The 12,226-nt window shown below is 50.4% G+C and overlaps 1 protein-coding gene across 1 annotated transcript; it reads right to left on the bottom strand.

Moving 5' to 3' along the window:
• Positions 1-830: 830 nt before the first annotated feature.
• Positions 831-3,836, bottom strand: LOC124702076 (RNA polymerase sigma factor sigB-like). The gene is made up of 6 exons (XM_047234176.1): positions 3,407-3,836; positions 2,729-3,253; positions 2,364-2,594; positions 2,120-2,260; positions 1,430-1,627; positions 831-1,324 (listed from the first exon to the last, which is right to left on the bottom strand). The coding sequence occupies exons 1-6, from the start codon at positions 3,635-3,637 to the stop codon at positions 1,031-1,033; spliced, it is 1,620 nt and encodes a 539-aa protein (XP_047090132.1). The 5' UTR covers positions 3,638-3,836; the 3' UTR covers positions 831-1,030.
• Positions 3,837-12,226: the final 8,390 nt, after the last annotated feature.

Here is a 12,226-nt window from a genome sequence, read left to right as displayed (position 1 = left end):
TTTCTTTAGGGGTACAAGATATGCAATCCTTGTTGTACCGGAGATTAGAGAAAGGAGTTTTTTCATTCTAAATCTGGGGAGTTCACTCTTTGGGCTGTCATTGTCATCATGTGGAGCCGTGGAGCTTACCGTCAAGTTAAATCCTAGCAAAAATTGACAAACCATGGGATGTTACTTGAATGCCGATGTGGATCGGATGTTTTCTCAATTTGAAATGGACATGAATAACAAAATAATAGTTTTGTATCTTATAGTGAATCAACTATATAATGATAATAATAGTAGTTTCAAGTTCAATCATAGAAAAACTACATTTTGATCACTTTGCTAGTATTTTGGTTAAATAATTGGCATACCGGAATAGAATCTACTAAATTAACATAATTTATTCAGATGTAGAGATATCCATTTCCATATCCATATTTAGTTCAAAATCCAATACCTTATTTTTTTGTATTTGTAAAACAAATCTTGATACTTGCCATATTTATTTTCGTGTTCGTTTGTACTCGGATATTACCATGACTATTTTTAATTTTTCGAACAGGAATGCCATATCATTCTGATTATCCACTACCAATTTTTATTCCTAGTTGTATTGTGATTGCGGTGGAATTCTTCTTTTGCAAACGTGCAAAATCATTCAAATGAGAATTAAGCTAATCCTCGTTCGAACGAGCGCTAGGTGGACCAGATCATCTTACATGTTTTCCCACAATAACTTGGAAATTAGGAGTGTAAAGTTTAGGTTTCGCTACAAGCATGTGATCGATGCAATTTACATCCGATGCAAAGCACAGATACATGGTCAGTTCTGTGAGATGGATTAATAATACTGTATTCTTTGCATTAGCTTGTACAAAAAAGTGTTTCGTTCATTTACACAAGGTTATGTATAAGAAGGGCTCACGGGTACGCGAATCATACATGTCAACAATCTTCGGGAAAAAAAATCTTCGGGGGAAAAGAAGGCAATGCAGTATAACTCAGCAGCTCCGGCAAGCAAAAGGCCCGTGTATGTACAGCTAGCCTACCAGCTCTCCGCCGGCTCGAGGTAGTGCTGCAGCGACGTCACCTTCTTCTTGCTCCTGAGCTTCCGGAACGCGACCATCTCGATCTGCCGGATCCTCTCCCTGCTCACCCCCATCAGCTGCCCGATGTCATGCAGTGTCCTCGCCCTGCCGTCGTCCATCCCGAACCTGTACCTGATCACCTCCCTCTCGCGAGGGCTCAGGCTGCCCAGCGCCTTGTCCACGTCTTTCTTCATGAACCATCTGTGCAGCGTCTCCTCCGCCGTCTCCGTGCTCGTGTCTGCCATGATCTCCTGCATAGGGTTTTGGGTTCAGTAGCCGTCAGTACAATGATTCAGGTCATGAGGTGGATGGCATTCAGAAATCAGAAAGTGGTTTGCAGAGCGAGGGGAGCAGACCTGGTATGTCACGTCTGTGCTCCCGACCTTGCCCGTCAGGGATACGCTGTACCTTGGGAGGCACATTGCTGCTTCGACCCGTCTGGTTGTCATGCCCGTGTCTGATGCAATTTCTTCGTTCGTGGGTAGCCTATTCAGCTCCCGGCGGAGTCGTCGTCGGCATTCCTTCACTCGCGAACTTGCTTCGGCCATGTGTGCCTGCAACATGACAGAATGTTTTAGTATACGCGCAAAACCATCGCAACTTGAGATCATTGCTAGGCTTATACCACCAGCACCCTCAAAACTGCGTTGGTTTACAAAGATCCAGAAGGAACATAGTTCTTCGCTTTTTTCATTTAATCCCTGGTTAGTAGTCCCATAAGTTACGACCTAATATACATCATTAGTATCTTTTTGCGAATTAATATACACAGAAAATATCAGGTTTATATTGGTTACGAGATAACATGTTATTTCATCAACTAGGCTGTGTCATAACCTTGAATCATGTTAATTCATACTTCATATACTCTGAAGTCTGAATCATGAAACAGATAGAAAGCCATGGCATGATGTTTTTATTTTTTTGAGAATTCAACTATCGCAGGATGTTATTTGGTATGTATCATCGTGAGTACTGATTGCTAAATGTGCTTTCATCAAGATCGAGAATTTAACGGTGAAGGTATGAGGAGAAAGAGGACGTACTGGCAAGCGAATAATTTGGGTTTGTTCTAAAACTGACTTGCGTATTGCTTGCTTGATCCACCAGTGAGAATATGTAGAGAATCTAAAACCCTTGGAAGCATCAAACTTTTCAGCGCCCCTTATTAGGCCCTGCATTCCTTCCTGTATTGAAGAAGACAAAATGACAATGCAAATCAGAACCATTTCTTCCAAAGAAATGTATTTTAATCACGAAGAGATTCTGTTGAAATGAACAAGCATATACCTGAATAAGATCAGAAAACTCTGTCCCAGGGCCTTCGAACTCTTTGGCTATCGAGATTACAAGCCGCACATTCGATTTGACCATCATGTTCTTGCAGTAAATTCCATAGCTGAGACGCTTCCGCAAAGTATGCTCATCGGTGCCAGCTGCTGATGCCCACTGTCCGAAGGTCGGTTCACCACCGTTGTAGTGTGCAACCTCCTTTTGGACAGCCTCCAACTTCAGTAGATCCTGCGTTAGTTCACGAAAACCACACAAGGTAAATTCAATCAGATACCAGCAACAGGGTAGCAGTATTTGGTATGTTTGCATAATAACATCATAAAAAACACAGATGTCATTCACATTCTGTTAGTTCTCATTACCTGAATGCCTTCCGACAACTCAACTTCTTGCTTCGCAGTCAGAAGTCTCCGTGCCGACATCTTATAGAAGCAGCCCATGGGATTCCGGCAACCCTTCACCCCCTTCTTCCTCGAGGAGGCCATGACAGGCCTCCGGTCACTGAAAGATTTAGCCAGCTTCGTCGCCGCCCTCACTCTACGAGCTCTTCTCTCTACTTGACGCGCCGACTTGACAGCCACGCCCGGGGCGCCCTGCTCGTCGTCGTCCGACTCCGACTCGTCGCTGAAGATGCTGACAAACCCCGCGTCGTCCAGCAAACTCGTGTCGGCGTACCGCGACCGGGCATCGGCACGAAGGAACTCTCTTGCCAGGTAGTTGTCCTCCGGTACGTTGTGGCTGTCGACGTCGGCTGGTCGGTGCTCGGTTCGCGCCATCCGGGCAACTTCTCCGGCGACCTCCGCCGCTGCTCGGGCTAGCGCCACGGCCTCCGCGGCTGCGGCCGTCACCACCGCCTCTTGGTTGAGAATCGCCTGGCCGAAATCTCCCTGGTTGCAACAATTCAAATGCAAGAAAGACGGACATATTAATTAAGCACATATAACTCGCTCGAAATCAATTTTTCCCAGTGAAATGCAAATACTAATATAGTTCAGTGCGTGCGTCGCAGCATTGGCACCGTACACGTAAGTAGACATTACCGGGAGGTTCGTGTTGTTAGAAGGGTCGTAGACGAGCCGGCGACCTCCGGCGGCTAGGGACTCCAAGCGCTCGGCCTCGAGGACGGCCGCGGAAGACATCGCGCAGTTGACCCTTCCTGGCCGGAAGCTGCCGGTTCCGACGCAGCCGCCTGCGCCGCCGCCGGGCTCCCTGAACACCGTCGCCCGGGTGGAAGGGGGCCACTTGAACTGCGGCGCCAGGCACGACGACATCACTGAGTAAGCCGCAAATGCGCTTCGTGCTGCCGAGCTAGCTCCTGTTGCGTATGGAGGTTGTGGTAGCTAGTGTGGAACGCATGGCGGTGCGGGAGCGCGGTGAGGTGCGGCCGTACGATGGGGGAAGAAGCGGGAGGGCGGGCGCTGCTCGGGAGGAGGAAGGGGATAAGAGGGCAGGATCGTGAGGGAGAGCGGTGGCCACCGCCGCGTCGTGGGCCGGGGATGAGCGACCAGTCTCAACGGTGGCTCTGCCCGGTCCAGTGTGAAGACTTTGGGATATTTTGGGTCCGCGGTTTGGATGAGGCTTTGGAAAAAAAAAATGCAGTAACGGTTTGTAGTATTTTGGAGGTATGACCTCCTGAACAAACGTGCATGTAGTCGCCGGCATGAGAAAGACTAGAGTGCAGCGTAGCAAAAGAAATCATCCACGTTGTTTCATGGTATAACTTGGGAGGGGAGATGCATGCCGAGCCACTGCGTGTTGGACTAAAGGGACACGCGTCTAGCATGCACACGCACGCCGACGCGCACCAAGCTTAGTTGGTGCACCAAGAAAAATGTTAGTCTTCCACAAAATTGATTCTAACTCGAGCTCGACTCACGCGACGCACGTGAGGAATGCACATGAAATCCTCTTCGCTCTGAATTAGTGGAGTGGTAAACTTTCTCCCAACTAGCAGTGTAGAACTGAATATTATCTTCCTGTCATTCTAGATTGGTCTTACGATTTCAAAATTTGTAGGCTATATGGGCTGCTACATGGAATGTGGCCCATGTATATCTAATAACCATTCACCAGATCTCAGATGTACATCAGAGGGCACATTAATTTAAATTATTGTTTAACATACATGTACTTTAGTGAAGATTGGTAAGTCAAACTTTCACATAGAAAACAAGGTACTCTTGACTACAAGTGCACAATGATTATACCTTGACTTTTTAGGCTGAACAAGCTTCACTCAATATCAGCATGGTATTAGATTGCTATAGGTTTTCCCCGGCGATTTACACAAAAATAACCCTTTGTTGCAACTATAGCACAGACTCATAGACTCATCCTCCGGGTAAACTATTTCACCCATCTAACCCTTTTGTGTGGCGCCCCTCTCATGGGCGCCACACATGGCAGTGTGGCGCCCGTGGCTGCGGCGCCACTCTCCAGCCGACGTGGCGCCCTCGACGCTGAGCTGGTGCACCGATCCGACGTGGCAGGATGTGTGGCGCCCATGGGAGGGACGCCACACTACTCTTTTTATATATAATATCTATCTAGAGATAACAGAAGACTGTAATAGCTCAATTGGATGAAGCCTTTGCTTCCAATCCTAGGTCCTGAGTTTGAATTTCTGCACCACCTAAATTTATTTTTATTTTTAAAAATTATGCTAGACATTGTAGTATGTTTAAAACATGAAATATAGCCTCGTACTGTTTTGTAGAATTTTTTTATCTTCTCTTGCTTGCAAACTAAACAAACATATACAACGCTGCAATGTTGTGTCTCTCCGTGGCTTGGCTCCTCCTAGCCCTCACATTTTCCGGTCACCTTGCACTTAAATCAATCCTTGGTGCCAACGAGTCATCTCCCGGAAAACATCAAATCTATGTCTTCTTGTAATTCAATAAAGATATTGGTTTTTTTCCAGAGATACATTGTATTTGTTTAGAAAAAAAGTGTCGAGGCTGCTGCTTCAAGAGGAAGAGCCTTCTGACACACAATCATCAGGTACCTTGATAGCAACTCCATCTAGTATCCTTATGAGTTTTTTGGGAAAGAACAATACATGCAAAACCAGATGGATAATCCATTGCCATTGTCTCCTGATCAATATGTTCCAATGCATAATATGGAGAGAACATTTCTTCGGTAATGACGGGTGTCCACATAAGTAAGGGCATATTTTTTTAGAGTGATGATCAGTCATAGCTCAACAATTATGCTCTTCAGATGAATTGGATTTTCTGCCACATAAAACCTGTAAGCAGGCACATCCATTGACCAAGGACCCCGTCATTTCCGCAGAGGTCCAAAGCTCATAGCGCCTCCCCTGGTAATGATAAGAAACAACTGTTTTTCATCAGTGCATTACTGAATAGTCATAACCTTAAACATACGTAGCTTTCTTGTGAGATGTTCGATCACTGTATCAACTGGAACTATTTGGAAGTTAGAGAGTGGTTCTACTACATTTGTATAGTGAAGGCATGCATAGGGACGCAAATTTTGCTGAGAATCATACCTAAAGATTTCCTTAATCTGCAGAAAGCGCCGACCCATCGCCCATCTTTAATCTACATATCTAGACAATGTCTTGTAGGAAAACAGAATTCAGCAACTAAGAACTCTCATATTTTACGGGAAAATTTAACATCAAATTAACTAAGTAAGCATCTGATTGTAGATGGCAAACTGATCATGTTTCAGTTTTTCATGAAGGATCTTAAAACATTTATGCCATACTGTTGCTTTTCAAAAATTGATCTATTTAATAGTTCTACAGTACGAATGGACTCTGAATATTCAGTTTCTACACTTTTAGCCCAAAACTCATGAAGCATGCTCACATATATTGACAAAGATTGAATGGTTGAATTCGTGATTCTTTCAAGCATTTTGTAGGCGGCTAAAAAAAAATACCCAGAGATCATTCCCTCATAAACAAAAACAAAGTTAACATCAAACGATGGCAAATTTGACGTGTTCTTGCAATGTGCAGTTAGAGATCACATAGGCATTAGCAGCATTGGATAGGGGGTAAGGGCATCTCCAACGGGGCGACCCATCCCGCGCCCGCGCGTCCGGATGGGTCCAGCCGGACAAAAACCCGGCCCAACGCGGGGACGCACCGCAAAAGCGGACGGCCGCGGCGTCCGGAACGACGCAAACCTGGCCCAAATCTGGGCCGGGTTTGCGTGGCCGCGGATGGCACGCGGCGTCCTCGCGTGTCCGCCCTGTCCGCGTGGCTGGCCCACCTGTCGGTGCCCCAGTCCTATTAAATGTGGACTGGGGAAGGGGACGGTCCCTATCCGGTCCCCACTTTCCACTCCGGCCGCACGCGCGAGCTCGAAGCTTCCGCGCCGCCATGGCCCCGAAGCGCGGGTTCGATCCTTCCGCCAACGACCACGAGGCCGGCGGCGGCCGGCAAGTCGCGCCGCCGGCGTTCGCAATGGGGCCGCCGGCGCCTCCCGACGCGAGCGGATCTACGTCACCGTAGCGGTGGCGCGGATGTTCAGGGACGCCGGCGTCCCAATGCCGTGGGGGACGTGCACCTCCCCACCGGGCGGCACCGAGCCCGGATCGGGTTCCGGTGCCGCCCATCCCGGCGTCGGGCCGCGCCCGCTACGCCGAGATCCGGAGGCGCCGCGCTCGGCTGCCGGCGGACCTCCGGCGAGGACCCCGCGTGCGGCGACGCAAGTCCCAAGCCGGGACTTGTGGTTCGAGGTGGAGCACGATGCGCGGCGGCGCACGTGCTTCACATCCGCGACGGCGCGGCCTCGCGCGCGGCCGAGCACGAGCTGCTAGGCGGGCTGGCCGCCGCCCGGCGGCCTCTACATCAACGAGCCCGCGCCCCGGCCCCGGCCCCGGCCGCAGCCCCAGGAGGAGGAGAACGACCCGGAGCTGCGGGCGGCGCTCGCGGCGTCCCGCGAGCAGCGGGACCTCGACGAGCTGGCCAAATGGCCGCTCCTCGCCGAGACGCTGCGCACCTCCGCGCCGGAGGAGGCGGCCGGGAAGGCCCGGGGAGGACGCCCGGGCGGACGCGTGGGCCTTCCTCGAGCCGGCGCGCCGTCGGGGAGGAGGCTACGCGTCGGGCGGCGCTCCGGGAGGAGGAGCGCCGGGCCGCGCGCCGCGGCGGAGGAGGAGCGCCCGGCCACGCGAGCGGAGGAGCAGCTCCGACGGGGAGTCCGCGCGGAGGGCACGGCTGCGCGAGGCCGGCGAGCCCGCCGAACGCGCACTCCGCCCGGGAAAGGGCGCGAGTGGGACCCCCGGCCGAGTCCCCGATGCCCTCCGGCGTGTCGAGCCGGAACAGCGCGTCGCCGCCGGGGGGCGTCGTCGTCATCGACGCCGACGATGACGAGTACTACTGGGGGTAGTACTGCCGGCGGCCACCGCATGCTCGCAAACCCTGGCTAGGGTTTGCTTTTTTTTTTAGTTTAAAGCCATATATGGCTTTCTTTTGTGTAAAATTTTCCCAAAATAGGGCTAAGTTTAATGACCAACTAGTTTAAATTTATGTTTTGTTCTTTTCCTCTTTTATTTTCATTTTTGTTTTATTTTATGACCAATGCGCTGCGTCCGCGCGTTGAGCGCAGCGTGCGACCCAAACGGACACGCGGACGCGGGGCGCTGTCCGGGTGTCCGTTCGGCCACGCAAACGGCCCAAAACGGACGGCCCAGCGTGTCCGTTTGGGTCGCCCGGTTGGAGATGCCCTAAGGGAACCAGTATTTTCCGTGGCGGTATCTTCTTCTTTAACCTTAGTTGTTGTTGATCTGCTGGAGACTTCTGCTCTCACGAAGACTCTGCAAATTCCTACAGCAAACGAGAACTGAAATCAGCCTGTCGTCGCATCCATGAAGTTCAACAGTAAAAGCTTTGACGGAAACAAAGCATCAGCCTCGACACTTTTTTCTAAACAAATACAATGTATCTCTGGAAAAAAACCAATATCTTTATTGAATTACAAGAAGACATAGATTTGATGTTTTCCGGGAGATGACTCGTTGGTACCAAGGATTGATTTAAGTGCAAAGGTGACAGGAAAATGTGAGGGCTAGGAGGAGCCAAGCCCGGAGAGACACAACATTGCAGCGTTGTATATGTTTGTTTAGTTTGCAAGCAAGAGAAGATAAAAAAATTCTACAAAACAGTACAAGGCTAGATTTCATGTTTTAAACATACTACAATGTCTAGCATAATTTTTAAAAATAAAAATAAATTCAGGTGGTGCATAAATTCGAACTCAAGACCTAGGATTGGGAAGCAAAGGCTTCATCCAATTGAGCTATTACAATCTTCTGTTATCTCTAGACAGACATTATATATAAAGAGTAGTGTGGCGCCCTCCCATGGGCGCCACACATCCTGCCACGTCGGATCGGTGCACCAGCTCAGCGTCGAGGGTGCCACGTCGGCTGGGAGAGTGGCGCCCATGGGAGGAGCGCCACACAAAAGGGTTAGATGGGTGAAATAGTTTGCCCGGAGGGTCAATCTGTGCTATAGTTGCAACAAAGGGTTATTTTTGTGTAAATCACCATCCCCCCGGGTAGATATAGACAAAAGATGATGTGGACTATTGACTCCTAAAATAATGAATGTTAATTAGGATAAGGTGGACAATCGGATGGTCGGAAGAAAGGATGGTGTGGATAGTTTGCATGTTAAGTAGACTATTATAAATACATCTTAGTGGAGTTTCGCTTTATAAAGTATTTATATATGATGTCTTCAGTTTATAAATTTATTGCCTATCTGATTTTTTTCTCGATCTAAATCGTCTTGTTTCCGGTTTGAATCCGTGGATATATCTGTATAAAGATATGATAGAAGCAAAATTCGATCGAACTCAACGCGTTCAGATCACTTAACATTGAACGGCTAGGGTGGAAGGGCTGGCCAGGTCGTATAAGATTTCACATAAAAGACACCCACAGTGCTGGAAAATAATTCAAAAGTCGCTGGGATAGCCTAGTTTAACTCACGTACATTGCACCTCGCAATCATCACATAGTGGAAGAAGAGAAAATTCATCAACTTGACTAGTGTAATAGTGAAGTACATCGGTACGAATTTTCAATTACAGGGAGTACCGCGTGCAAGATTCTGTATGAAATTCTGATTTTCCACCCGTTGGCGAAGGCCACATGACACATGGTACTAGGTGACTACTTGGCATGCGTTTGGCATCGATCGGTATTAGTTGAAGTTATTTTTACTCCTTTTATAAACTACTACGTATGGTACTAAGCCATTATTTGGAACAATGAAATTATGGGCATATTATTATGAGAATCATCACTACTTTCTCTATTTAAAGGAATAAGGTTTTTTTTGTAAAGTTTAACTAAATATTTAGAAAAATCTATCAATAAAGTATGTTTGTTTCAGTTCATTGAGAGTACGATCATTTGAACGAGCCAAATCTTGGTGTACCCCGTTTTAAGACGATGCTAACAATCCACACTTCTCCTCCAAAAGAAGATTTTAGTAAATAACCGAATATAACACTCGCTAAGAGTCAAATTGGTAATGTTTCTTACATCCTTCCTTATGGGGTCAGGTATCATATACACCGCCAAAATAAATAGCCTTAACTACTGGAAGAAAATAACCTAGACCTAACAAAATTAAGTGAATACCTAAAATTGTAGTCATTTTATTTCTATCTTTCCATACATAACCCAAAATGGAAAAGATTCCACAAGAGTCCCAGAGCCCAGAAGTGTGTGATAAATGCCACCGTAGTCTAAGACCGGGGAGGAAATTAGGTAAAGTACACCAGATACAAAGTACAAAAAATTAGGTGACGTGAGGTTGGGTGGTTAGGAGGGTGGTTGTGCCCCCAGCCCACCAGAGTTCAAACCCCAGGTTTAACATCTGTGTGTCTCATAAAGGCGAAATATTTATTTGGTGGCAGACGACGTTCCCGACGACAGCAAGACGCAAGTGGTGACTTTTCGTCAATTTTAAGATCTAATCCGCTGGTTCAGTATTTCGAAGGTGCTCATAGGAGTAGGGTGTGCGTGTGTAATTTTATAAGGGTGAGTGTATGCGCGTGTATGTGAGCATCTGCGTTTGTACTGTGTTTCTCAGAAAAAAATCTAGAACTTCTCCCCATGGTCCTACCTTTCCTATTTATTACTGGTTGGTTATTTGTCGGTAGATCATTTCATTCTTTAGAACAACTAGATGAACTTATTAGATCCTTTTAGGAGGCCCTGAGAGCATCTCCAGTCGCGTCCCCCAAACCGTCCCCCAAAGGGATTTGGGGCGCGCCGGACAAAAAAAGAGTTCCAGCCGCGTCCCCCAAAGCCCATTTTTGTCCGGCGCGGCCCGATACGGTGTCCGGCGCCCGAGCCCGTCCCCGTCCCACGGGGACGCTCCGGGGACGCCGGACACAACGAAAAGCGAGGCCAACCGACGCGGGCCCGACCCGCCGCCGGCACGGAAGGCTAAAACCCCGTCGCCTACCTTTGGTCAAGCGATGTTAATGGCGTCCCTCGTTTTCCCGTGCGACGCAGGGACGCGTCTCGTCGTGCATGGCCGTGTGGCCGTCCGCGCCGGAGTTATTGCGTGCAACCACCCGCTGCCGCCGCCGTTTTAAGACGCCCGCAGCTATCGCCGCTCACCATAATCCTTCTCGCCGCCGCCGCCTCCCCCTCCCGCATCCTCTCCTCGCCGCTCAAAAAATGTCGAGCTCGTCCTCCCGCAAGATCGCCGCGGCGAACGGCTCGGACGCGGCAGCCTCACCGTGGCGAAGGCGTGGGCGCCGTACCACGCCCGGTATCCGGCCCCGCCGGACATGCGGCCGCAAGCGGCCGGCGGCCGGAAGATGGCCGTGAACGGCATTGGCGTTCCGCCGCCGCCGAAGCCGAAGACGGACCAATGGAGGGACTCCATCAAGGCCCGTCGGGCTCAACTCACCGCCGAGGAGCGGTTGGATCCGACGTGGGCGGTCAACGACAACGACGCTCGGTGGACGACGTACTTCCGGGCGAAGTACGACGTCGAGATGCACAGCGACCGACAACCTCGTCGGCGGCCCCAACAGCCGGGAACGGGGAAGGCCGCGCCCGTTCGGGGCGTTCCGGGGCACACCCTCGAGAACGTCATCCGCGGCCTCCGCAACGGCGCTCCAAGGCTGGAGATGCCGTCGTCGCCGCCGCCGTCTCCTCAATGGCAGCCGAGGAGGACGACATACTCGTACTCCTCGCACTCTTCTTCCTCGGGACCGGCGCGATCGACGCCGTCCTCGTCGTACCGGTCGGCGCCCTACACCGTCCCCAAACGGGAGGTCAAGGAGGAGCCGGCGACGCCCGTCAACACGAGGCGTGGCGGTAGCGGCAGCGGGCGGCAGCAAGGGAGGCGCGGCGGCGCCCTCCTCATCCCGAGCCGGAGGTGAAGGAGGAGCCGGAGGAAGCGCCGCGAGCGGCGCCGCCGGCGGAGTACGAGCGGCGCCAGCCGCTCATCGCCGGCAGCCGACGACCCCGAGGACCGCCCGGGCTGCGGGCGGCGTTCTTGGCATCCATGGACGACAAGGACGCTCGGAGGGGCGACCCGGACGCGGCGATCGCCATGTCCATCCGCGACTCCGGCAAGCCGCTGGTGGACCACACCGACGACGGCGAGGCAGGACCAAGCGGCTTGGTGAAGGACGAGCCCGTGGACGAGCCCGTCGACGAGCGCGTCAAGCAGGAGGTCGTCACCGACGAGATGTACAACTTCCAGCAGTACTACGACGGCTCCGGCCGCCGCAAGTGGTTCTAGATTAGGTTTAGTTTTAAAGTTAGTCAAATTTCGTTCGAATCTATGTAAGTTTGGACGAATCTAATCGAATCTAGTTAAGTTTAAAATTTGCGAAATTTTG

The sequence above is a fragment of the Lolium rigidum genome, chromosome 3 (assembly GCF_022539505.1).
Source record: "Lolium rigidum isolate FL_2022 chromosome 3, APGP_CSIRO_Lrig_0.1, whole genome shotgun sequence".
NCBI lineage: Eukaryota > Viridiplantae > Streptophyta > Magnoliopsida > Poales > Poaceae > Lolium > Lolium rigidum.
Note: the sequence above shows the minus strand (reverse complement) of the source record. Positions and strands in the feature narration are given on the sequence as shown.

Bases quoted from the DNA above. Each gene is read 5' to 3' on its own strand.
- LOC124702076 (XM_047234176.1), bottom strand. From the start codon at position 3,637: ATGTCGTCGTGCCTGGCGCCGCAGTTCAAGTGGCCCCCTTCCACCCGG. The intron at 3,254-3,406 runs GTAATGTCTACT...TGTTGCAACCAG, and splicing joins CTAACAACACGAACCTCCCG to GGAGATTTCGGCCAGGCGAT. The intron at 1,325-1,429 runs GTCTGCTCCCCT...AACCCTATGCAG, and splicing joins GCACAGACGTGACATACCAG to GAGATCATGGCAGACACGAG.